Below are 27797 nucleotides of genomic sequence, written 5' to 3' on the forward strand. Positions count from 1 at the left end.
TTGTAAATGGTATTTAAGGGCTTATGGATGCGTATTTTTCCTTTGTAGTCACACATGCTTTCCTAGAACAAGTGTATTGTGATATGCCTTTTGAAATTAAGCAAAAGAAAGAGGGAAATAAGTAATATTTGGGAAATTAAAAGAAAAATTGAGCCAGAGTCTTTGTATTCCTGACTTCAATGTGATCAAAGCGAAATTTATCATTTTTTCCCCTATGTTTTATCTATTGTATTTGGTTTTAAGTGGATCAGCTAATATAATTTTATGCCAGGTGAAGCCTGATCTACTTAGCCTATATTGTACTTTAACTGATATTTTAAATGTTTACACAAATTATAAATGTTTCACAAAAAAAAAAAAAAAAAGATTTCATTTATTCAATTCAGTTCATCCTCCCCCTTTTTAAATGAATGAATGAATAAGAAAGGGAAAATGACTTGTGTTGGTCAGGGAGAAGATCTGCCACATAACCTCCTTAACTAGGTCTTGGACAGTAATAAGTACATGTAAATTAAAAGTTGTAGAATAAGTTAACAGATTTTACCTTTTCTGAAACATTAGTCAGAAAGGATTCTTTTCCTGTCTCTTCCCAGGGTGACTTGGCAGCTTGACTTTCCTGCCATATACTTGGTTTTTGATCGTCACATGCCTAGATAATCTTCATTCCCCTCTAAGCCCATCCAGTTATATTGGACCTTTCTCCCTCTTTCTAGAGGTTCCTGTTAAATTAAGGGCTAGACAGAGCAAGGAGTCCTGGGTGGTACAAAGAATTAATGCGCTCAGCTGCTAACTGAGAGGGTGGCAGTTCGAGTCCACCCAGAGGTGCCTGCCGATCTACTTTGAAAGAATTCAGCCATTGAAAACCCTGTGGAGCAGAGTTCTGCTCTGACACACATGGCCATCCACCCCAATCTTATCCTCTGCGCTTAGTAACTTCCTGACCATCCAGCTCAACTCCTGCTGCAGGTTGGGCTAGGGCCGTGATAGTTGGGGGGAGATGCTGGGACTCAACAAGGACCCCTCTCTCATTACCATTTGGTTCTTGCTCAGAGCATCCATCCAGCAGAGTTGCCCAGGCAAGGGGGTAGTCTCTTGCATGGGAATTTCAAAACATTACTTGCTGGGATCAGAACTTTCCTTGGTAAATCCATTATTTGAAAGGTATACATTTGATTTCCAAACACATTTTCAGTTGTGGAGTCTGCATTCGATAATAGTACTGCTTGTCTAATACTGTTTCTACTGCTTACATATGGCCTGTTGGGGTAGACAAGCTCACTACTGGTGCCAGTGGCATCCCTGTCAAGTCGTAGTCTTCTGCATCATCAGTGGAAGAAAGGGATCAATTTGCAAATCAGCCTGTTGTTACCAGCCTATATTATCCACAGGCATATCCCTCAAAGCAGAGAAGAGTAATTGCTCATTCCTGGGAATCTTAGGTTTTAGCCAAGAGCCCAGTGTGAGCCTGAGTTTTCTTTAAAACTTCTTATGAATTTTGCATTTTATTCTATCATTTACAGCTGTTTATTTTAATATAGAAATCTTTCTTTAAATTTCAACTCCAGGGTGGTTTAACTTCTGCATAGCCCTGTATATTGGGGGCCCAATTGGAGAAGCACTGGGTGCTTTCTTTGGCCTTGACCAAATGAACTTTGACCAGAAATGAACCTCAAGGAGAATGTCTTGTGGGTCCAAGCTCTGAGCAGGAGATTTAAAAGCAAATCATGCTGGGAGCTATAGTTAGAAATGTGTTCATGGAGAAAGCGGTAGTCCCTGAAAGATGAGGTTCTCGGGGGTGGGGGGGGGGCGCGGGTAAGGCCCTGGATGGCAGCAGTGGGAGGGCCAGTTGGTGACCATTTCCTGAGGCATGAGATATGTGTTCTTAGCCCCAAGTCCTGCATGCCCTTTACCTTGGGGAGGAGGACTTGTTAGCTGCTGTCTAGTTGTCCTCTGACTCAAGGTGACCCCCTGCACAACAGAACGAAATGCTGCCAGGTCCTGCACCATCCCCATGATTGGATGTGGATCGGACCACCGTGATCTGATCCATAGGGCAGCCTGCCCTAGATGGCTTTCTGGTTTTTTGTTTGTTTTGCAAGTAGATCACCAGGCCTTTTTTTGTCTGGGTGGACTGGTTGGAGCCTGCTCCTCAACCAAGTTTATATAACCAGACCATGAAGGAACATCCTGTAAATTTTGTTCTCCTTACGGAGAGGACCTTCAGTTTAAGATTAAAGAATGGATCGTGGAACTTTGAACACCTGGAAAGGAGATATTACATCTATCGTGGAAGTACTCTGTTTGGAGTAGGTTTCCATAGCACTGGGTGTGTTGGATATAGGCCCATTGACAGGAGCTGTAGCAACTGAAATTTTGAGATTGTAGTTTCTTAAGAAATGATAAGTAGGCCATTTTGGGGAGGAAAAAGTGTTCATACTGGCAGAGAAAAGAATTTCCACACTGAACAGTGGAATTTATCTTTCAGTTTGTAAAATTATTTATCCTGTACCCATTAAATAGGTGGCATGTTAGGATTTTTCACCTTGATTTATTCAGTTTTTTCATTTTGCCATTGTTCCAAGTGCTGTTTCTTGCATTGAGCTTTTTGAGTAGCAAAAGTTAAATAGCTGTTTGCCAGGGTGTTTCAGATGAAGCAATTACACTGAATATAAAAAGAAAAAAAACCAAACCCATTGCCATCAAGTTGATTCCGACTCATAGTAACAGATAGTACTAATGACAAAAAAAAAAAAAAAAAAAACCAGTTGTCATCAAGTCAACTCTGACTCATGGTGACCCTGTGTGTGTCAGAGTAGAACTGTGCTCCACAGGGTTTTCAGTGGCTGATTTTTCAACTGGCCTTTCTTCTGAGGTGCTTCTAAGTGGACTGGAACCTCCAACTTTTCGGTTAGCAGCCAAGTGTTTCAACCGTTTGTGCCAACCAGGAACTCCAGTGAAAAATGTATTAGGGATAAAGAGGTGACTTTGTAACCTGACCCTACAAATGCCAATAAATTTCCACTAGTCCTTAAACTAACCCAAGTCAGATTTGGCCCACCCTGCATGGACAGAAGGGCCAGGTGTGACTACTAATTGACCTCAACAGAGGACACGGCAACAGGAGGAATGAATCAGAAGGAAAATCATGGCCTGAACCCTATTCCAAAGTGAGAGGTCCAACAAGAACCACATCACCTGCTGTTTCCTTGCTGCCTCCTAGAATTTTTCCTCCCCAGTACACCTGTGAGGCCACCATCTTGCTGCCCAAATCACATATAAGCCCTGCTTCCCTGTAGCTAGGGGAGCCGGATCTGAGGAACTTCTTCCGTGCTTCTTGCTTTGCACGTTGCAATAAAGTTACTTTCTCTTTCTTAAAGATCAGTGTCCAGGTAATTGGCAAGTCTGAGTGCGCCAGATAATGAATGACCCACTTTCCTGGGTTCAGTAATAACTTGCTCAATTTGCATTTCATATATTTACACCTTCCCTTAAAAAAAAAAAAAAAAAATTCTTTCTCCTGTGCAATGGCTGGTAGATTTGGACCACTGACCTTTCCGTTAGCAGGTGAGTGCTGAACCACTGCCCCAGATGTGGCAGTCTGCTTCCATAAAGACTGACAGCCTTGGAAACCCCATGGGGTGATTTTACTCTGTCCTATAGGGTTGCTATGAGTCGTAATCAACTCGACGGCAGAGCGTTTGATTTTTGGTTATAGGGTTGCTGAATCTGAATCAACTCAGCAGCAGTGGGTTTGGTTTTTGTTTTATAAAGGGTTTATTGTGTATTTAAATGTGCAACTAAATTTAGTGATATTCCCTCTTTTTATCAAAGGGTAAATAAGGGCAGTGAAGGGCTGCCCTTCCCTTCCCTTTCCTTTTCTTGGCTAAACAGGGGCAAGTGGAGGGTGGACCATGATCACAAGTAATTTGTTGTTGCTAAAATGCAGAAGGGAAGGTGGCTTGGCCTCCGTGGAGGTGAGTCCCAGCATTCAGAATGGCCATCACAGTGGGAAAACAGCTCTACGTGCGCCATCTTTTTTGCCTTTTTCTGCACAAATCCAATGCTTTCACTTGTTCTGCAAATTTAAAAGTCCCATTGTTGAAACTTGAGTTTGTCTTGACTTGGTCACATTTATTACTACTTTTCTCTTTACAGCCACATTGGAGAGGCTGCTTTCTCTAGCATGGTATTGTTTCAAAAGGTTTTAATCTGGTGAAAACCACCTCGAGTGGTTTTTCTTAGGCTGTGAATATAAACCATTACACGATAAATGTCATTCATGTATTAAAAATAGCACCTTACGTAACAATTGGCTGTAAGCACAACAATAAAAAGGATGTAAGTATTTATTTAACGTCACATTAAATTAGTTTGATCTTCACCCCTAGTCATTTCCTTTTGGAATGATTGCTGGGCTCTTGCATAATCCAACTGTCAGGCCCATTGGGAGCTAAAATAGAAGTCAGTTTAAATCACTCTGAGTTTAGAAATCAAGAGGCATGTATTATGCTCCATGGCGAATTTTCTAAGGTCTCAGTCCTCCCCTCACTTCCTTCCCCGCTCCTCAACCAAGTTTATATAACCAAACCATGAAGGAACATCCTATAATTTTCATTATGTTTACAAATCCCCCAAACTCTTTAAGTGGTACATTGTAACTCAATCTACTGATAATTTTGATGCTTTAAGAGGCACAAAGGAGCCCTGGTGGCACAGTGGCTAAAGCACTCAGCTGCTAACTGAAAGGTCAGATGTTTGAACCCACTAGTGGCAGTGGGTTTGGTTTTTGGGTTTTGATGAGAGCCACAATGTTATTGTGTGCCATGGAACAGATTCTGACTCGGCGACTCCATGTGACAGAGAAGAATTACCCCATAGGGTTTCCTAGGCTGTAATCTTTGCAGAAGCAGCCCTGGTGGTGCAGTGATTAAGCACTCAGCTGCTAAACAAGAGGTCGGAGGTTCAAACCCACCAGACAGACACTCTGCAGGAGAAAGATGTGGCAGTCTGCTTCCGTAAAGATTACAGCCTTAGAAACCCTACGGGGCAGCTCTGTTCTGTCCTATAGGGTCACTATGAGTAAGAATCGACTTGGTGGCAATGGGTTTGTTCTTTGCTTTAATCTTTATGGGAGCAGATCATCAGATCTTTTCACAATTGCAGCTGAAGCCAGTCTGCTCTGTGTGACCTTGAGCTAGTTACTTGACTTGTAACTGTGTCTGGGTTGCCTCATCTGAAAAAGAAAGGCAGTGATAATGGCACCTACTTATGAGGTTGTTGTGAGGATTAAGTGGCTTAATACAGGTAACTTAGCCTGGCACATAGTAAATGCTAAGTGCTAACTAATATTATAATTTTCTCTTTCAAAGGAAAGGAGTCCCCGGTGTACCACGAGGCCCCCTTTCCTGGGGTGCCACATAATTTGGCCTCATCTTACCACTTTGCCCTGCTCCGGGAAATGTTATGACTTAATATGTCAGATCTACGGTGAAACTAAAGTTGAAAAAAAGAAAAAAAAAAATCAAGCCATCTTGGTCAGCTTTCCTTAAAAAGGGCTTGTCTTGAGGAATACTTTGGACCCTGGAAAGATGGTTTGAATTTTTCTGCCCTCAGGTCGGCTAACTGTATCTAGTGCTCTGGATAACTAGCTGGCTCCAAATGGTTGATTTAATTCCTGGGTCTTTAATGGCTCCTGGGAGGTGAATCATAAACGTATCAGCAATTCATCACGTTGCCTACAAATAAATATTTTGATGGGAAGTTTTCCTGGTTCCATATTTTAAACTAAGTAAAAACAAACATCATACCAGCACTGACGGCACTTCAGAAAATTAAAGTGTTTCTAAAATATCTGCTGTGAATATCACATGGCCACAAAGCTGCTGAAGCATATAGGATGTCGTGACATCTAACTTACATAATTAAATCCCACTGTCATCCTCAGGGAGCCCTGGTCGTGCAGGGGCTCAGCACTCGGCTGCTAACCAAAAGGTCAGCAGTTTGAACCCACAAGCAGCTATGTGAGAGAAAGATATAGCAGTCTGCTTCCATAAAGATTACAGGCTTGGAAACCCTATGGGCAGCTCCACCCTGTCCTATAGGGTTGCTATGAGTTGGAATTGACTTGGCGATGGGTGTCATTCTTATTAATACCAAATTTCATAGTTTGCTAAAACAAAAAACAAAGAAGCAAAACTAAACAACCATCAGCTAGCCACAGATCAGGAGTAAGGAAATAATGTAGTTGTTTACATTCAAAAGATGTATTTTAACATGTCCATGTTGTGTAAAGTACTACTACCAGGGAGATGCTTAATTAGTCAGCTTCCTTATGCAGAGGTTATAGATAATGCCATTTGAGATGTTTTCCTTGGTTTCATTTCAAGATGAATCATCATTGCCTTTTACCATTGCCTTTACTAAGCTGTTCCAAATTTACAAAAATAGTTGTGAGATCTTAAGTTGAAAAACAATTCACTAGAACATCTGGCTGTGAGCTTCAAACCCATGTGATGCCAGAAGCTCTGTCTCCTAAAACACATCACTAGAACTGGGGGACACCTGATGTCTTTGCTGCCCAGCATCTGAGCACCCGTTTTATGGTAACGTAATACCCTGGTTGTCCTCTAGGGGCTCACCCCCTCCCTACTCTCAAGCTGTGTGGTTTTAGTGGGAATGAACCTCACTGTCAGTTCCAGCCATGGGACTTGATGGCCTTAAGCCAATCAGTATATCTATCGCCCACTCGCAACTCCCAGTAATCATTGTGATTGGTTCAGAGATGGGCATAACCAACCAGAGCCAGTGAGGCTCAGATGATATTTGCCGGGCCATCTGGGAGAGAAAGAGCCTCTCATTTTCCATATACTTCCATGGTAGAAGTATGTAATGTCTGGAAGTGAGGCAGCCATGTTGTTAAGACAAGGAGAGAGAATGGAGCTGTTGCTGTGTGTGGTTTGGGAGTTTGGACTGTGGCACAGCACCTTGTGCAGCCTGAAGTTAAAGACAACCCATGGGAGCCAGCCTGAAGAGAGAGACCTGAGCCCTAGGAATGTGGTTTGAGCTTATGAATCAAATTTCACCTCAAGCAGACACAACTCTGAACTTTTTTAGTTGTGAATCAGTACTAGTTGCCGCCTGGTTGACTCAGACTCCTGGCAATCCCATGTGTCAGAGGAGAACTGTGCTGTATAGTTTTCAGTGGCTCATTTTTTAGAAGTAGCTCATCAGACCTTTCTTCCTAGGTGCCCCTGGTAGACTTGAGCTGCCAACCTTTTGGATAGCAGCAGAACATATTAACTGTTTAATATGTTTTAATATTTAAACAGTCTGAGGTGGATTTTCTGTTACTTGTAACTAGTTAGAGCCCTAGCTGATGTAGGCAAAATAGCTTAGACTGGATAGGGGCCTTTGGACCCCAGAACTTGTATTCCTAAGAGCACCAAGGTGCCACCCCTACCACGATGAGGGGTGGGAAAGGAAATGGGCCAAGGCTGGGCAGTTCACCGGAAGACAGACAGGTGAGAAATTCAAAGTTGTCTTCCACGGTGATGCCAGGCGTGGGAAGGAAAAGAAGAACACAAAGAGACAGCTTTGAGGTTAGGAGCTCCTGCTCAGGCATCCATCCCAAAGAGGAGAGCCTGAATTGGTATCACCATTTTTAACAAATGGCTGAATAATAATCAGATATTTGTGAATTAGAGACAGAGTTGGTCAGTAAGGCAATTATGAAAAGTTTTCTCAATAGAAGAGATTGGTAGTTAATAGAACTGCAGTCTTCCTCTTTAAAAAAAAGGGGGGGGGCTTATTTTCAATACAAGGAGACCTGGTGGTACAATGGTTAAAGCACTTGGTTGCTAATCTAAAGACTAGCTGTTCAAACCCAACAACTGCTCTACGGGAGAAAGACGTGGTAGTCCGCTTCTGTAAAGATTTACAGCCTTGAAAACCCTATCAGGGTCACTTTGAGTTGGAATTGACTTATGGCAGTAGGCTTGGTTTTTTAATTTTCAGTGCAGATAAATTAGATTTACTTTGCAAAAAAAGCATGAGACTAAGTGTCCCTTTTTCTGGTTATTCTATTCAGTGGATGTAGAAGAATGGAAAACCACTCTTTTAAGTAGGCACTGTATTTGTTCATTTGCCGTTTCAGAGTCTCTGATTTAGTAAATAATAATTTTGTGAAATTGTAAGGGTCACAGTTAAATGTTTAGCTTTGATTTTAATATTAGACCTGAGACATTTTTCTTGAGTTTGCTTTTTTTTTTTTTAAACAAATTATTGCTCTGCCTTGGTAAATAAAATTGAAAGAAAAACAGTGGGACCTGGAGGCAGGGGAACTTCTTTTAAGCTTATTCATAAGAAAAAAGACTATTCTTTCTTTTTCTAATCTGGTTTTTTCTATGTAATAGTTAAATATTTAACCATTCAAAAAAACATAAGCATTTATATTAAAATATAGCCTTAAATACAGCCCTGTAATTTTCACCAGGAACCTTGTAAAATGTGATGAATATACAAAACCATTAAACCTAAAACAAAACCATTCAAATGTTCAAATGGAAACACAGCATTACATACAACATAATAAATACCCAGGATATTAAATCCACAAATTAATCGTTATTCTGATTTAGCTTCTTTTTTTCCATGTAAGATCTTTACTGTATAATCTGTTAGAAATAACCTTGCAAATTAAGCATAACTTTTAATGTGAAAAGAGAATCCAATTAATCTGACTGCTGAAATAACACAATTCTCAAAATTTTGCAATACATTTTAATCTGTGACATATAAAAAGCTGTCATTTTAGCAAGAAATACACATCTGTATAACTACTCAACTTCTTTTTCAATGTAAAAAAAGTCAGTTAATAGTATGAAAAAAAAAAAAACCCAAGCTAATCTTATTTCAGAGATAATCTTATTGCTTTAGCTTTTGGCAATACATGTCTTAAGTTTTAATATATTCTATAACTTAAATACTGTATTAACAAAATATAAAACTTTTCTTTAGCAAAATACAAAATGCTATCTTTGCACATTTAAAGGTACTTTTTTCCTTACAATATTTTAGAGGCCTTTAAATTTTTTATCTCTAAATGTCATTTTTCTACATGTTTTTAGGATCCCTCTGACCCCAGTATCTCAGAGCTGGGTTTTTAACAGTGCAAATTGGTCTGTGATTGAACTATAAATCCCCAAATCAAAGATTGCTATATACTTTGCTGGCATTTTTCTAGGTAAGTTCTCCTGATGAAAAGGCACTTAAAATCCACATTATGCATTTTTTTTCCACATTTTGTTTCTTTCCTTTTGTTACTAAACATCTCTCACAAACACTTTCCAGAGCTATTGTGTCATTTATGAAAATTCCTTTAAACCACTCTTCTTTTGAAGTTCAGGGGAGGGCAAATAAGCATGGCTTCTGTTAACTTTTCAAAGATCTCTTCTCTGTTTCTTTGCACCAACACTTAGGATGATTTCTTCATCTAAAATACCAAGAGAGTAAATGAGATTCATGTTTACGCCCCTTGCTGCTATAAGAGGTGTCTTTTAAAAGTGTCTAATATTCACAGAGTATTACTGAGTCCATAGTTGAGGATCTTCTTCTGAGTATAAGCCAGGTCTTCCAGCATGAGGACGCTCTACTTGGTCTTTCTTGCCTTGGAGACCGGCCGTCTCCCTTGTATGTCAATATATAGTTCTCAAATCACCAAAAGATGAAGCCAAACCTTTTAAACTTTGGAATACCAAGAAAAGCCACATGCTTCCTATGTGATTGGATGTCGATCAGGTAAAGGAAACTCTGAGAAGTCCAAGGATCTGGGGATCTTGGCACAGGAGTCAACGTCACCAGCCCTGCACAGTTGGGATACCCTGTGGGTTGCACTCTAGCTGTGTGTCACTGGGTAGTCTTGTCCAAGGCTGGATGGTGTGGTTACTTGCAGGTGTGGACGTCAGTCATGCTTTCACACCTCCTGCATCGGACATAGCAGCACCAGATAAACTTACACTCACACCTTTCCACGTGCCGGACCACGTGAGTGTTGTAGCCTCGGCCACAGCACAGGAGGTTGCACCCATCGGCACCCTCTGACGTGCGGTTGCATTCTCTGCCTTGTGTCCCCGGGATCCCCAGTTTCTTATTCTCTACACAGTAGTTGGGAGACTTATTAACATAGACCAGATCATCCTTGCGGATCGGTATTTTTCTCTGGTCTTTATCTCTCCTGCGCATTTTCTTCTTTATTTTGTCTGAGATTTGGATACTGTTTTCATATTTGTCCTTCAACAAATGACCGATCTTTTCGAAAGAAGACATGGTTTTCCAGCATGTCCTCACAGCGCAGGAGCCTGAAACCCCGTGGCAGCGGCAGTCTACGGACATCAACTTGGCAACAGCCTGAAACCAACAGTAATTGTGTTCAAACATCATTCACCAAGTGTTTCATTCTACAGCAGAAATACAGCCAACCCAATCACTTAGCTTTCTGAGTTTGTTTTCTCCTGCAAAAAAATGCGAATTTTGAACTTATACTTGTAAAAAACCCATTGCCATCAAGTTGATTCCAACTCATAGTGACCCTGCAGGACAGAGTGGAACTGGCCCTTCGGGTTTCCAAGGCCGTAAATCTTTATGGAGGCAGACTGCCACCTCTTTCTCCTGTGGAGCCTGGTGGGTTCCAACCACAGACCCTGTGGTTAGCAGCGTGGGGCTTAACCACTGTACCATCAGGGTTTCTTTTTAAACTTACAGGTTTTTTTTTTTTTTTTTTTTTTCTTTAAAGCATCTTTAAGGTTGCTTGGGTTCAAATGTTTTGTGCTTCTTTGGACCCTTGGAGCAAACCTTTCCAAGTGCCACTGAGTGTAGACCTGAAAAAAAGCCACTGCCCTCAAGTCCATTCTGACTCATAGGACCCTACTGGACAGAGTAGAACTGCCCCACAGGGTTTCCAAGGAGTGGATGGTGGATTCAAACTGCTGACCCTTTGGTTAGCAGCTGAGCTCTTAACCACTGTACCACCAGGGCTCTGGTAAGTGTAGACTAGGCTGATATTTTTATCAGAGACTCTCCGAAATAACAAAAGACAGTTTTTATTCCTAATTCCCTGTCTAATTTTGGGTGTAGGAGGGTGCTCATGCTCCTATGTTGCTTACCATTAGCACCTTCCTACTCAGAGTGTGATCCATGGACCGGTAGAACAAGTGTCACTTGTTAGAAATGCAGACTGTCAGACCCCTCTCCAGAATTCCAGAATCAGATGCTGGATTTTAACAGGATCACCAGGAGATCGGTTTGTATAGCAAAGTCTGAGAAGCACTGATAAAAAGATAGAGCCCAAAAAACAAACCAAACCTGTTGCTGTCCAGTTGATTCCTACTCAGAGCGATCCTATAGGACAGAGTAAAACTGCCCCCCGCCCCATAGGGTTTCCAAGGCGTGGCAGTAGATTCGAACTGCTGACCTTTTGGTTAGCAGCCAGCTCTTAACCACTGCACCCCAGGGCTCCACTGATACAGCAGCCCTCCGCTCTCGCAGTACATAGAAACACCTATGGAACTTTGCAAATGAACCAAGGCTTGAACACCTGAGATTCTGATTTAATCGGTCGGGTCCAGGCAATGGTATTTAAAAAAAAACAAAGCAAAACAAAAAACTGCTCACATGAGTCACATGAACAGTTTGGGATGAGACCTACTGATTGTGTCGCAAGTTCCCAGTTTGAGCCCTGTAAATAAAAGTCATTACATTCATGGGGGTGGGTGGAACTCCCTGTCCTCAGGTCATAAACCACATGAGAAACCCTGACTAACCATCTGAAATTGGTCATAAGGAGAAAGGGCTGGGAAGTGTGTTTGCTCCCAGCAAATTCTTCTCCACTTCCCGAAAATAAACTCAAAACATATGTCCTATCCTCGTTGAATCAGTAGTGCCATCCTAACATAGAAAGAGGATGATATATATGTAATTTTTCCATTCTAAGTGCTGAGTTTAGTTTACACAGAGAGAAGAATTAATTAAATTAGATTACATATATTTGTAATAGCCCACTGCCTGGCATCCATCAAGATTTAAATAAATGCCCCCTTGCTCTGGAAAAGAAAGTACAGTAAGAGTTGAGATAACATTTCAAATGGGGCTAACGGAGAGAAAACAATACAGAGATTTCAAAAGTTTCAGGGCTCTCCTCTCTTACATACCAGGCTAGCCAGCATAGTTTCCTTCAATTCCCAGAGGATGGCAGAGCGGATTAATAAATCGTCAGGACTAGCTGTAGAGCTGACGTTCTGTCAACATGCTGGGTAAAACGACAGATGGATCCATCCATTCGATAACTTGGAAATCATGTGTGTAATCTCACCAAAGAAAGGGAAAAGCTCACAGCTTAAATTCCACTTACAGCTCTTATCAAAACTATAAAATGACAGAGATTTTTTGTACCAAATCTAACATTGACATGTTTGAGGAATGTTACATATTCTAACAAATTAACAAAGTTTTCTGAACTATCAAACGAGACAGTATTTTAAACAATTTATAATAGACTTACAATCTCAAAGGAGAGCATATGGTATTGATTTGTGTGCAATGCTTGATACTTCCTATTAGTGTTTAAAATAATAAACAGAATATTTAAATCCTGTCTTTTATAGAAGATGGCACGTGTGCTCTTTTTGAATTCACAAAACTGAGAAGCTAATAGATTTGTCTCTTTCTTCTTAACCCAGGTAAAAGGCACCCTTCAATAGTATCAAAACCGTTTACAAAGCATGGCATACAGGTTTCTCCAGTTCAGTTTATGACATCTGATATTCGTAAAGCCCTCAATTCTTTAAAAATTCTTCAGGCAAATAAATGTTCGAGTTAGTGCAATTTGCCTAACGTTGTTCAGATTATAAGTGCTTGAAGTATATGACAAAAAAAGAGTTCAATCACTGCTAAGTGATAAAACAAATTGTCCTAAGAAAGCCAAACATCTAAGCATTAATGCATGTTTATATGTTTAAATGGAATCAACGGTCCTAACGATCAGTTCGTAATTTAAAGCTGCCTCTCCCTATGGCTGAGGAGCCGGCATTTTCTCTTATTGACCAAGTCAGACACCCTGTAAGGTGTTGCCAATTTGCAAAGGGTAGAGGGCAGACTGGGTGCTCACCAAATACTTATGAAATGATTAATCCAGCTCACTTCAACAGTTTTAAGTCATCCTTTATTGCTAACCTGAATCTGAAGGAACTAATAAAAATCACCTTCTTAAGCCAGCTGAAGCCCTGGTGGCACAGTGGTTAAGAGCTCAGCTGCTAACCAAAAGGTCGGCAGTTCGAATCTACCAGTCGCTCCTCGGGAACACAATGGGGCAGTTTTACCTGTGAGTCAGAATTGAGTCGACGACAATGGGTTAATGGGTTCTTAAACCAAAGAGTTATGGTTGGGAGGTCAATGGTATTGGGAGACCTTGAGCCAGCCTGGTTCTCCTCTAATTCCCCAGCCTTAGCCTTGTCCATCACAGTGTGGGTCCACAGAGTGACACACTGTTTCCCAAGTTTGACGGATAAACAGAAACTGATTTTTTTAATTCAGTTATATCATCTTCTGAATTTTATTATAACACATGGGAGGGATTTTCCTAGATAGCAATCTAGCTTTTTTTAAGTATTTATAGTTAACTATAAATTTTCAGAGATGACTTTTTTTTAAGTTTTATTCCATTATCTTTGAATTGTTAGCATCCTTAACAATAAGTCTAAGAAAAGAAATGGTATTTTTATCTTAGGAATATTCAAAGATAGATAAATGAACTTCAAGGAGAAGAATCCCAATAAAATTGACATGCAGTTTGAATGACGATGCCCCCATAATATGCCAAGGAAGGAACTTGTACAGATAGGGATTAAAAGAAAGCAATGTAATCACCATAAGGTAATCACCACCGAGAGAATCTGATGAAATGTAGAGTTCCAGGGTGCGCGCGCGCACATACACACACAGTTTAACTCTACAGAACTTAGGGCTTTGCAAAGCACATTCATAAACTGTTTTACTCGATTTAGTTTTATAATACAAAGAACTGCCTTGCACATGCTGTTGTCGTGTGCCATTGAGTTGATTCGCACTCATAGTGACCCTATAGGATAGAGTAGAACTGCCCCAAAGGGTTTCCTAGGCTCTGATGTTTACGGGAACAGACGACCAGGTCTTTTCTTCCCTGGAGTGGCTGGTGGGTTCGAACTGTCAACCTTTCGATTAGTAGCAGAGCACTTATCCATTGTAGCACTAGGGCTCCTTTTGCATTGCACATAGTAGGTGCTTAATGAACCTATACTTGCTATTATTCCAATTTTACAGAAAAATCAACAGTGTGGTTAAGATACTTGTTTTACCTAAGGAAAGTCGGTGATACATGATATACAGTCTTTAGGTGCAGGAGGATAATTTTAGTATAACAGAGAAAAACAAAAGAGGAAAATACAAGAACATTTTAGGAAATTGCATGAACACTCCAGAAAAAAAGTACATTCTGGAACTTTCCAGCTAGGACTCTTAATTAATGTGAAACAGCCACCCTGAACTGCAGAGATGGTACAGCCATTTTCCGGTAACAGGATAAGTAAGAGAATAGCAACGGAATGACTTGTGTGTGGTTATGAGCAAATTCCTTTCTCTACTCTAGTTGAGTTGTTAAGGTTTATAACGATATTAACAGAGGAATGTTTTGTTAACTATTGCAAACAGATGTTCACATTTTGGTGGAATATTTTTAAACTATGGGGGAGGAATTAGGAGGGTGGCATTTAATCTACCAGGCTCCTTGTGTATGTTCTGGTTTGATCAATTTTGAAGGAAGTGAAATAGGAAGGATGTATCATTAAAATTGAAGTCCTTGATATGCAAAATATGTTTTATGTAAAAATGAAAACTGCTTGGGAATTGGTCTAAATACTGACGGCTATGACAATTTTGACTCAGATGTATTGCAGGGGGTGGTGATTTTTTTTCTAGGACATTGCTTTATCCAAACTTGACAGAAATGGCCAGAAAGCAGTGGTGGAACATTTTGTGACTAATGTTTCATTTTGTCAACTATCAGATGATCTGTTTAAGTTTTTAATGAAAACTGCAACATGCGGTTGGATGGTTGGATGTCAAATTTCTATTCCTCTGACCCATTTTGTTGCTTTCTGTCCAAAAATATATTTTAACCTGCTGAGAAGCAAAACATGTGTGTGTTGTTCAACTGCTTATAAATATTCTTGAAACAGGTCAATGAAAATTTGGGGTCAGGCCCTTCCCACTCTTTTGAGTTACTCATCATAAAACAAATTATGGGGTAGGGAAACTTGAAAGTTTCTGAGGTGGACATGGGAAGAATGGAAATATTTTAAGCACACCAAAAGAAATATCCATAAATATTCCAAGTCACATTATTCTCAGTAGTTCTGCCCCTGGAAGACATCACATCATTCTGTTAGCCAATCACCATTCAGCAACATTATTCTTGGAGCCATAACTTTAGGAATGGTGTCAGAAACCAAGTGGGATTCAGGGTATTTAAGGTCAGCGGTTAGAAAATCATCTATCCTGCTCATAGCACTACTAAGCGCCAGTACCCACATTTCTCTGAACCCTTTCCTACATTTTGAGTTTGGGGATTTTGAGACTAGGAAAATCAACAACTCAATTGAATGCAGACCTTGAACTTTATTCAGAATATGCCTATTAGATTAAAATCCTAATTGCCAGTATTGAAAGTTGAGTTGATTGCTCTTCCATTTTGGATGATAACCTGGAAACCTAATTTTTTTTTCCCCCACACCAATGGAAAGAAAAATACTGAAATGTTTTGAATTGTAATACTTCATAAGAAAAGACTAACAAAAATACCACTGTAGGGCTCTAAATATATCCAGGTAAATATTTGGTAACACTTTAAGGTTCCATCTAGAATAACGTGGGGGGGGGGGAGGGGGAAGCTTTCTGTACAGAAAACTGAAATTTACTTAACATTGTGTATATATTCCTACACTCAATTATTTTCTGTATAATTAGAATAATGGCAAAAACCTAGGTAATGGGAGAAAATTGTTTTTTTGCCAACAAGGGGTGGATTAAAATTGATGCTGTATGCTTTTAATACAGTTAGAATATAAATGATATTTTACGACCAAAGTTAACAGTTACAGAGGAAAACACTGCTACCTAATTTGAAAAGAACACACAAAACAGAATAAAGCTAAATAGTTGCCTAATATTAGTAATAAAAATACATTTTAGAACGCCTTAGGGATTTTCATAATTTCAGAGGTGACTTTATTTACAGAGAACTTGTCACAGCATAAGTTTCTTAGTTTTATTTTCTGGTTAACTTCATTTGAAATCTCTACTAAATTTTTAAAGCATGGCAAAAGAAGGCTTAAGGTATATATTAATAATAAATATTCATCCAATTATTTTCTTGTTTTTAAAATGTTATTTTGATATATTTTGATGATTTTCTCTAGTTTAAACCTAGAGTTTTAAAGAACATATGTTCACTATATTTCACCTCTTTAGAAATAACATTAGAAATAATAAAAAGTCCTTTATTGGATATTTAAATCGAAGCCACGACTCATTCAAGATTTTTTTTTTTTTAAGTAAAACTTTAAGGAAAAGAGCCATTGCTTTCTAGCAAGATAAAATAAATTAAAATTTCTAAACAAAAATATGAAAATCTTACATAGCTACTTACTAACTTTCTGCTTCACTATTTTTTAGCTGATACAAGCGTTAAGGTGATAGATTTATTGAGATTTCTGTTTTTGTTTTTAAAAGCAGAGCAGTTTAAGTAAAGAAAACTGGCTGGAACTTGAAACTACACTGAATGGGTTCCATTTATTTACTTTCCAAAAATGTAAAACAAACGCAACATATACTTTAAATATTCCTGAGAGATAGTGCAACTTATTTTATTTCAGGAGAATTGGGCACCCTGCAGTGACTACTTTGGGACCTTTACAGTTTATTGGATATTTACAATATTATAGGATATGTGCTGATATTCCTATCCTAGAAAGGTTATTACAACATCGGTTTAACTGTTTTAAAAGCAGGGCTGCCAACCAGTTTCAAAGGCTATGCTAATGCTGCTGGTTAGGGACCACTTCTGAAAACCACCAGTACAGCAGTGAGTCTCAAAGTCTATTTTACATAAGAATCACCTGGGGATCTTGCTAAAATGTAGGTTCTGATTCAGTATATCTGGGGGTGGAGATGCAAATTCTCAGCAGGGGTTTGAACCCGAAAGAACCGGTTCAAAGCCCTGCTTAAAAGTTACTATGTAATTCATTTCAACTGTGTTGGAGAACCCAAACTGTATTGTGTCAATATTCATTAATGTAAAGATATAAAAGTTAAATAAAGCCACAAATGTACTCTATTTTAGGAAAACTTAATGTAAAAAAAGAAAATCACAACACCTAAAAAAGGTTAATTAGGTGGTAGTTCTTCAAATTTGACTCCCTTCAATCTTCAGTACATCTCTATTTTAAAATATCTATATACAATTATATCTATTGTCTTCTTTACATTCATCTGTATTTTATGAATTTTTACAATAAAGCTTCAGTACTTTATAATAAGATAACTATTTCTACTGAAAAAATTTGCTTTACAAAAAATATTAGTTAAGGGCTGTGTATTCCCTTAGTGCACTCAAGAAATGTTTGCTAGAGAAAGTATGGACAACACTGATAACATGTTTTGGAGTCACTGCTCACTAAAAAATAGATGTAAAAAATTAATCAATATTCAAATTGGGGGAAATGAATTCTGATTTAGCCCCAGTAGAAAGGCAGACACTGTCAATCCTATTCGGGCTCTGCCACTAATCAGCTAAGGGGAAGTAACCATGTAACCCAACAGGCACTTCTACATCTATTATTTTATAACTAATATCTCAGGTATACAAGGTATATAAACACCTTCTATCACAGGATCCAGCTCACATCACATGGAGACCTATGCTAACCCAGTGTGGTGAATACACACTAATGAAGGAATCCATATGATTCTCAGACTGCAGGTGTTTGGTTTTTAAACCACTTAGTTTCACCCAGACGTGTAAATGTGGTGTTAAAAATTTACCTAAAGCCCCTGGATTTTTATTCCATTTTCTAATACATACCTGCCTTCCCGCTTCATTGTTATGCAGGTTCATTGCTAACAGAGCTTGGCTTTCCTTTTCCGTGGTGTTTCTGATGGGGGAATCGAGGAACCTTCTGCTGAACCACATGCCATACTGGACATCATCGGAGCAGCCCCCCCAGTGCCAGCCTTCGCTGGCCGAGCCGCCGTTCTGCAAGGTGGTATCACAGGAACATTCTGTCATGTTGCCTGCACTGCACGACCTTGTCACAGAATGCACCAGGCCAGCAGCCATCACGGCATGAATGAACGCTGTTTCCTTGGTGCCTAGAATAAAACATACATCCCTAAATTAGAGAGCCACTATAGCTGTCAATGCTCTGAACAAAGCCTCCCACTCATCCTATCAGAGAAGTAATATTTCCAAGTGCTGACAATGGATGCTTTAATGAGTACTCATTAGAAAGGCAGATTTCCTATTCTGGTCTTTAAAAAAAACAGCAATGTTAATTTTCAGTATTCCACTTGAGGGACTGTCATATATTATGGCATTGTTTAATGTCATTATTCATGCAATAATGACATTATTAATGTGTGCCAGCACCTAGCTCAGTGCTTAATACAGAGTAACAGCTCAATAAATACCTGTTGAGTGTAAAATCTTTTGCATGGATACTGTAAATGGTAATATAACACCCAAAGGAAACCAGATTACCTTTCTTTTGAAATTTTAAATGTTATTACAAAACACTCACTGAAAAATTTGGTGTGATTTTTGCTGTCAAAAACAATGTAAATTAGAATGCAAATCAAGATGAAGCAAAGTCCAAAAACAATTAGTAAATAAACGTCAGTTTACTTTCACATTGAAGATTAGCCCTCCTTCAGGCAATTTATTGATAAAAACACTGGTGGGGTAGTGGTTAAGTGCTATGGCTGCTAACCAAAAGGTCCGCAGTTCGAATCCACCAGGTGCTCCTTGGAAAGCCTACTCTGTTCCGTAGGGAATCGACTCAAAGGCAACGGGTTTTGGTTAGGGTATTGTGAATAATAATCACCGATGTTTACATAAACCAGTTAAACATTTAATATAGTCTTAAAGGCAATCAAAGGTAAAATAATTAAAATGCTACTAGCAAAAAAAAATTATGAAAAGTATTGGATATTGAAAAATCTGTATTTAGCACACCTACAGTAGAGTTTGAGCTCAAATCTTAGAAAAGTAAAGCTCCATTAAAACATTAACAAAACAGACTAGAAGGGACTCAGCAGGCGACTATTTTTTTTTCCTCTTGCGAGATGTTTAGATTGGAGGAGAAACAGTTTCACGCCCGTGGCCCAATAAACCTTTTCAACAGCGGATGATGCCTCTGCATTTCAGCAACTGTGAAGAACACATCTTTTTTTTTTTCTTTTCTTTTCCTGCAGGAGGTCAGGGCTCCTTCGGAAGGGTGTGCCGGCCAAAACGCAGCGGGGGAAATGCGCTGCTTTGGCGTGGTGTGTGTTGCGACCCGGCGAGGAAGGGTCAAAGGTGGAGGGCGAACGGAAATGAACATGAAAAACGACAACGAACCTTTCAGCGCCCGAGTCCTGAAACTGTTTGCATCTGCTCATATTTATGCAACAATCCTGCCTCCCTGTATCTGTATCCTTACCAAGTCACCACGCACGTGGAAGCGAAACTTTGTTTTCTTGCAGCTTCCCGAGCTGGGGATGTACACCGAGGAGGGAAGAGAGAGAGGGAAAAGAGAAGAGAGGAGAGAGCCAAAGTAGTCTTGCTCAGGTTTGCCGCCCTCGGGTTGTCCAGGACAGTCTGTCTTAAAGTCACCATTATTTCGTCAACCCGGCTCTTCGAGGAGCTTACAAACGTGGGGCTTCGCTGCAATGAGCCACTTACTTATGCAAGGCTCGGTGCGCAGTGAGCCGGTTAAATCAAAGCAGATGCCGCGGCGGCATTCCCTGCCACCGACCTCATGTTTCTCCAGCTGGTCACCTACATAGCGGGGCGCTACAGGGTCCAGGGGGTCGACGGGGTAGGAAAGTCAGAGCTTTCCCCAACTCTGGCAGGGCGCCGCGGGAGGGAGAAAGAGTTACAGCCCCCAAGCTCCCGGCTCAGCACCTGGATGCCAGCCCTTCCCGCTCCGCACCTGCACCCCAGCTCTGGTCTCTGACCTCCCTCGCTCCCCGCAATTCCCATCCGCTAGTTGTTGTGGGCCGTGGGGTCCATTTAGACTTAGAGAGACTCTGTGTGACAGAGTAGAACTGCCCCACAGGGTTTTCTAGGCTATAATCTTTGCGGGAGCACATCGCCAGGTCTTTCTCTCGCAGCACCGCTGGATGGGCTTGAACCGCGAACCTTTGGTTAGCAGGTGAACAGTTAACCGTTTGCACACCAGGGCTCCTTTCCCGTTCACTCAACGGCCTCTTTCGGGATTTACAGAGCAAGGGAATCACTCCAACACTATTTCCTTTATTCAGAGGAAATTGGCGGGATTGTCGCTGCCTCCCCCCACCCTGCCCCACCTGCCACCGTCCCGCGACAGCACTACGGGTCCCAGGACTCACCGCTGCTCAGCTCGTAGCCGAAGACTGAGCTGGCGGCGGACGGGGCGGAGGCGGCGGCGACCATGCAGTTCCATCGCTCGTGCCTGAACTGGTTCCTGCACTCCTGGACGCCCAGGCGCGCGCCCTCGCGGATGCTGGGCAACAGGTACGGCTTCCTCTTGCACAGCTCCTTCTGGCGGCTGCTCAGCGGCAAGTTGGCGCAGCCCAGCTTCTCCGGAACCCCGAAGGAGGCGATGCCCAGCCACCTGTAGGACATGGCCGTCCCCAGGGTCAGCCTCTCCCTGCTCCCCTCCCAAGGGTCCCCGCCCCTCTTCTCCCGCTCAGGTGAAAGTCTCCTGGGGCTGGACACCCCTTTGCCACCTACCCCGTCGCCCCGGCTGCCCCCATACTCACATCCAGTTTCCTTGGGCTCCGCAGGGGAACAGCGCGAGCAGGGCTGCCCACAGTGCGCACAGGCGGGGCAGGCCCAGGAGCGCTGCTCTGTCCATGGCCCCCGCATGGAGTCCCCCAGTCCCAGCCACTTCTTGTCCGTTCTCTCCGCCCAGAACCGCCAGGCCAGAGGTCAGTCCCCGGCACCAAGTTGTCCTCGCCCTCTTCCTCCCTGCATGCAACATAAAAAGAAGTCCCGCCGTGCTAGGGGCTCTCTGCAGTCTCCTCTCGCTTGCCGGGCGCCGAGTGAGGGGGTGGAGAAAGCAGTGAGGGGCCCTCCTCCTGCGCGGAGTTGGAGAGGTGCAGGAGATGCGGGAGCGGCCCTCGCATTCCAAGGTGAGAAAACTTCTGCGACTGGAGCTGCGTCTCCATGGCCCTGGGCTCTCCTCCCATCTCCTCCCCCTAGCCACCCTGGCGCCTGATTGGCCCCGCAGGTCATCATCCCGGGCCCTCGGGCTCCCATTGGCTAAGAGCAGGCTCCGTGGGGGGCTCGCTCCCGGACAGCTGGTCCAGGCCCTGCTGTGTCTTGACCTCTGCGTTTGTCCCAGCTCCTGGATGCGGGTCTTCGCTGGAAGGGGCTTAATTCAACCAGAAGACTGATGAGGGCGCTTCTGTTTTAGCAACCCTGGCGGAAGGCTTGGGTTTGATGGGAGATGTCCTTGAGTTCCACCCACAGCAGTCCCATTTGGACTTCCCTCTGGGTGGAGTGTTTGGAAAATCTCACTGCCCCCTAGCCGCGCTTTCTTTCCTCCCCCTCACCTCACAGGAGAATGATCTTTTCTGAGTCAGAATTGGTAGCAAACCAGTTGACCTTTCAGCGCCCTGCGTGAGGTCTTAACTTGCCACAGACTTCAGAGGACGGTGAAATGCTGCAAGGCTTATAACAATAGTCTTCATTTACATATGCATTAATTTTTAGGGAAAAGGAAGGTTCTAGCTAAGGATTTAATTCTACCATGTTTAAGTTGTATTCTGTGATTTCTTTTTCCTTTGATGTCTTATTTCCTGAAGTCCTTGAGAGCACTGCCGTCAGTCCCAGGCAGCAGATGAAGGGCAGACAAAGAAGGAAACCCTCCAGAGAGCTCTAGAATAGATGTGGGGTGTTCTTATCCATCTCCCCAGTCCCACACTATGTCTGTCCTGGAGACCTGGGACAAGGCCATACATTGATGATAAATAATGGGTGGTGCAAATGATTAAGAGCTTGGCCACTAACTGAAGGGCTGGCAACTGAATCCACCCAGAGGCTCCACAGAAGAAGGGTCTGCCAATCTACTTCCCAAGGTCACAGCCTCTGAAAGCCCAGCCATTGAAAACTCTGTAGAGCACAGTTCTACTCTGACACACGTGGGGTCACCATGAGTCAAACTGATTCTATGGCAACTGTTTTTTTTTTTTTTTTTAATACACCCAGAACTGTGGGAGTTTTTAAATACAAGATCCCTTCCATCAAGTATTCAAACCAGTCATGGAGACAAGACAAAACAAAATAATTTGAGATTATTAATAAAGGAGATGGTGGAATCCCGCAGAGCACTCTTTGGAGCCAGTTCAGTAAGTTCAGAATAGGGGGGTGTTGTGGTACCTGGTAGGGAGGTCAGTGAACCAGTGGTTGGCAGGTTGGAAGGGTACCTGTGAGACACTGAGGGCAAGTGGAACATGCTTAGCTGTACTTATCAGGTAGCCCTGCCTCAGTTGGGGTTGGGACATATTTCAGAGAGGCATCATCGGCACCTCAAAGAACTTCTGAAATGTCGGTAAATTCTCAGGGTGGAGACTAGTACTGGAATCCAGACTTATTCATGTAAAGAATTTGATAGTATTTGCTGCCTTTCTCCTATACCAACCCAGAGCAATGAATGCTCCCTGAAGTTCCCAGGATACCCTCTTCATTCCTTTATCCAACAAATATTTATTGAGAGTATATTATGTACTAGGTCCTAAAGACACATTGTAATTTTTAGAGGGTGGGATTGATGATAGGGTGCAGTTACTGATCCAGAAACATTCTGGCTAATGACTAGTGGCTTCTCTGAAAATTAGAATCCGCTTCTGAACTTACTTTATTCTGTGAGCTTCTCTGAGAGATAGACCACGGCACATTCACTGCTGTACCTGAGCATCAAGCCTTGACGTTAGATCCTTTTTCTGAACACTTATGAGTGGGGAAACATGATGAGACACACCCTGAGCAGACACCTAAGTGGCCTAAATGTTTAAATTTGAGAAGCAACTTCTACTAAAGGGGGCAGGGCTGGGGTGTGGGAAGGAGGGTACAAGAGCCCTTGGGACTAGGAGGTGGAGAGCATCAATACTCTAGGCAGGTTTTAGGGCCAACAATGGTAGATGTTTCAAGGAGATTGTTTGATTTTTTTTTTTTTTTTTACTTAAAAATATATATTGAGCCTCTACTATTGTTTAGATAGTGGGGATAGAATTGACCAAATGGTTGTAGAATTCACAGCCTAGTTGGCAAGGCTGGCAGTGAGCAGGCAATTACAATACAGTGTGGTAAATGAAGGAAGTATAGTGTGTCAGGAGCACATATAGGGCGGTTGCTTAATCTAGTCTAGGGGAGTCACTTGAATGTTGCCTTTGTTATCAGTCTAAGGATCCGGCACTGTCCAGGCATCCAGACTAAGCCTTCAGAGGAGCACACAGAGTATGCTAGAGCTGAAGACTACTGGGTCAACCATTTTCAAATCCAGGGCACAGTTTCAGTGCCTGTGTGGTCCTCAATCTCTCTGTGCAGCTTAGGGTCTTAGGGGTCCTTCTGTTCCTACCTCCTAAAGCAAGAAAGATGTGTTTCCAGGAGTAGGCCCAGCTGAAGAAGGCTTTTCATTCATTGAACAGACATTTGCTTGCCTGTTTTGTGCCAGGTATTGGGATCTGTGATGTATTGAGTACCTCCTATGACTCTCCAGCATTCTCTCTCTATCATTCTTTCTCCATACACAAAAAATCTCCATTCCCCAACAATTCTCATAATATGCAATCGATACTCATTTTATAAATAAGGAAATGAGCTCAGACATTAAGAAACATTCAAGGTCACTCAGGTAGTAAACAGCAGAATCAAAAATTAGTCTTATTTCAGAGGCCCTATTCTTTCCACCGCAACATACTGCTAATACATAACCTAAACCACGAGGATCAGTGAAAAAGAGGAAGACCCTCAATGAGACAGATTGATGCGATGGCTGCAACAATAAGCTCAAGCATAACAATGATTGTGAGGATGGAGCAGGACTGGGCAGTGTTTTGTTCTGTTGTATGTAGGGTCGCTATGAGTCAGAACTGACTCGATGGCACCTAACAACAATAACAACATTGCTTTTTTGTTTGTTTCCCTGACCAAATCCCAGATCAGTAGACTTTAAGCCAAAATTTTTCATTTGGGGGCCATGATTCCTTACATCACAGCTCACAGATACCTCCATTCAAATAATTATTCTGTCCCCTATAACATTAATATCATAGCATTAGTCATTCTATAAATGGGAGCTAATACTGTCATCTCATGATCTGAGACCAGCTACCTAAAACTTGGTTAATGCTGTTAAGATAAAGCACCACATAAAGATGAGCCCAAGAGGCAGAAAGGGCCACATAAACCAGAGACTTCATCAGCCTGAGTCCAGAAAAACTAGATGGTGCCCAGCTACTGCCTATCAGTGCCCTGACAGGGAACACAACAGAGATGGAGCAGGAGAACAGTGGGAACACAACAGAGAATGGAGCAGGAGAACAGTGGGATGCAGATTCAAATTCTTGTAAAAAGACCAGACTTAATGGTCTGATGGAGACTAGAGGGACCCTGGAGGTCATGGTCCCTGGACCCTTTGTTAGCCCAAGACTGGAACCATTTCTGAAGCCAACTCTTCAGGCAGGGATTGGACTGAACTATAAGAGAGATAATGATACTGGTGAGGAATGAGCTTCTTGGCTCAAGTAGACACTTGAGAATATGTGGGCGACTCTTGTCTGGAGGCAAGATGAGAAAGAAGAGGGGGACAGAAGCTGGTTGAATGGACACAGGGAATACACAGTGGAGAGGAGGAATGTGGTGTCTCATTAGGGGGAGAGCAGCTAGGAGTACATAGCAAGGTGTGTATAACTTTTTATATGAGAGACTGACTTGATTTGTAAACTTTCACTTAAAGCACAATAAATAAAGATAGAGCACCTTATGACTCCACATTTGCACAGTTTTTGAGCTATATTCTGAAAAGGGATTCAGGAGAGAGATAGCCAGGACTTCAAGCACATTCATTTCATACAAAGGAGCTCTCTCGAAGGACTGAATCTGTGACCCTTGGTCATCTCTGACCAACTGAGCCAATTGAACCAGATAAGTAGCTGGCCAGCAACAAATCTCACCTCCCCTCCAAGGCAGTTGTAGATTACTAGTTGTAGAACCCAGGGGAGCCAGTTCCTTCTGGTAGTTCTCTCTTAGTCCCTGGGAAACTGTAAAAAAAAAGCCTGCCTGCAGAGATATGCCTTGGACTCTGCCTCTGGCAACCCATCAGAGGACAAGACTTCTAAGGGCCCTGTTGTAAGAATTTCTGCTGCAGATCACAGAGACTCATGTACTGGAAACTGATACCAGAAGCACCCCAGCTGGTCTTAACTCCCATGATAGAACAGAAGACCAGAGGTGACTTCTTACATAACTGGGTCCCCATCCATTCTATTTTAACTTCCACCTGGATGCTACCACCATGGAACAGAGCACAGACTTGTGACCACTGGCTCTCAGGAGGGGGTGGAGAATGGCATTCTGGTTGCCCTGCTGTCCTTTGGTGGCATGAAAAGCCCCTAGGAATGACAGACTTGGAGGAAGAGAGGAGAGACCAACGACAGTCCCAGAGTAAGAGCAGGAATTGGGAAGGGGTGACATCTTGCTTTTTAAATTTCCAAAACTCAGAAAGTTACAAGTTTTTTGTTTACTTGTTCGAGGAATTCAGGTTAAAGAAGCCTTAGTAGAAAGTGGCTTATCTCTAACAGTGTTTGTAGAGATTATGCAACCTTTTTGGAATGAGGGACTAAAAATAAAGACAATCCTGGAAAAGGCAAGTGGTCACTGTTCCCCAGAGAACACAGGTAAGCTAAACATACAAAAGGGAAACACGTGGAGAGGGTTGATTTTCTGAACGCCCCTTTCAAAAAATTATCCTGAACTTCGCCAAACAAAACAACTCCCTGAATTTATACATTACTATAGATTTTAATGAGTTATCAAAAAAAAACTACTTGGAAAATCTGACATTTACATTTTTTAGAATAATGCTTATGGATTGAGCACTGGGCAGTCTATAATGGAAAAATAAATTTGCTCTTCCTGGAGGTTTTTACTAAAACAACCTAGTCTCAAATTCTAAGTGAGAAAATGTCTAGGTAAAAATCATTTAGAAAGAACTGACAGTGTCTATTTTATTCTACAGAAATTCATAACTGTACTGAATTTCTCTGTTGTCACAAATGTTCGTCAGTCAAAAAATGCCAGTCAAAACAGCAGCTTTTACGTTCAAGGTTGTTGTTCCTATGTTTAACCAATGGTTACTGTCCTCATTGGCTCCCTGGATGGTGCAAACTGTTTGTTCTCGGCTACAAACCACCTGCCTGTCAGTTTGTTATACTGTGGTGGCTTGTGTATTGCTGTGATGCTGGAAGCTATGCCACCGGTATTTCAAATACCAGCTGTCACCCACCTGGTGACAGGTTTCAGCAGAGCTTCCAGACTAAGGCAGACTAGGAAGAAGGACCTGGTGATTTACTCCTGATAAAAATTAGCCAGTGAAAACCTTATGGATGACAGCAGAACATTGTCTGATATGATTGTGAGGATGGTGCAGGACAGGGCAATGTTTCATTCTGTTATACGTAAGGTTGCTATGTTTCAGAACTGACTGGGTGGCACCTAACGACAACAAACCTAAAGGCTGGCGGTTGTAACCCACTCAACGGCACCATGAAGAAAGGTCTGACAATCTGCTTTGGCAAAGATTACAGCCAAGACAATTCTTGGAGCAGCTCTGCTCTGTAACACATGGGGTCACCATGAGTCAGAATTGACTGACAACAGGTTTTTTTGGTTTAGTACTGTTCTGTTTATGGGTGGATGGCAGGCCAAAGTGGAGATTATTAAGTTTGACCAAGCAACAAGTGCCGTTTGGTGTTTACTCACATCTCAATCTTCACGTTGAGGTAAATCACATTTAAACTTAACCTTAATTTTTTCACATTCCTGATTGAAATTTTCAACCACTTCCTATTTACTTCTACATCAATTTTTAAGTCCTTTGCTTTGATTTCTAAAATACTTCATTCAGAATTTTTCCACAGCATGTATTTCTGGTTTAAATTCTCTCTACTTCCTCATACTCTCCTTAGGCAGCCCAGTTTCTTTCTTCCCTGTTCCAAATGCAAGACTAGCATATTTCTATCTCTATTTCTTGACACATATTGTTTCCATACATAGAACTTTGTCCTTTCCACTTATCCAAGCCCACTTACTCATTTTTGTTTTGTTTTGGGGGTCATACCACTTCATGAAACCTTCCACAATTAACCATTTTAGTGCTCCTCTATGTTCAAATCCAACATTGCCTGAGGTCCCTACCACAACAATTATCATTTAATTCACCTTTGCTTTCTTATGGCTTAATATGCCTTAA

At 41.8% G+C, this 27797-nt stretch overlaps 1 protein-coding gene across 1 annotated transcript; it reads right to left on the reverse strand.

Moving 5' to 3' along the window:
* Positions 1–9117: 9117 nt before the first annotated feature.
* Positions 9118–21312, reverse strand: WNT16 (Wnt family member 16). Its single transcript, XM_049893873.1, has 4 exons — positions 21085–21312; positions 20692–20936; positions 18167–18453; positions 9118–10404 (listed from the first exon to the last, which is right to left on the reverse strand). The coding sequence occupies exons 1-4, from the start codon at positions 21303–21305 to the stop codon at positions 9940–9942; spliced, it is 1218 nt and encodes a 405-aa protein (XP_049749830.1). The 5' UTR covers positions 21306–21312; the 3' UTR covers positions 9118–9939.
* Positions 21313–27797: the final 6485 nt, after the last annotated feature.

Source organism: Elephas maximus, chromosome 8 (assembly GCF_024166365.1).
Source record: "Elephas maximus indicus isolate mEleMax1 chromosome 8, mEleMax1 primary haplotype, whole genome shotgun sequence".
In the NCBI taxonomy this organism is placed as follows: Eukaryota; Metazoa; Chordata; class Mammalia; order Proboscidea; family Elephantidae; genus Elephas; species Elephas maximus.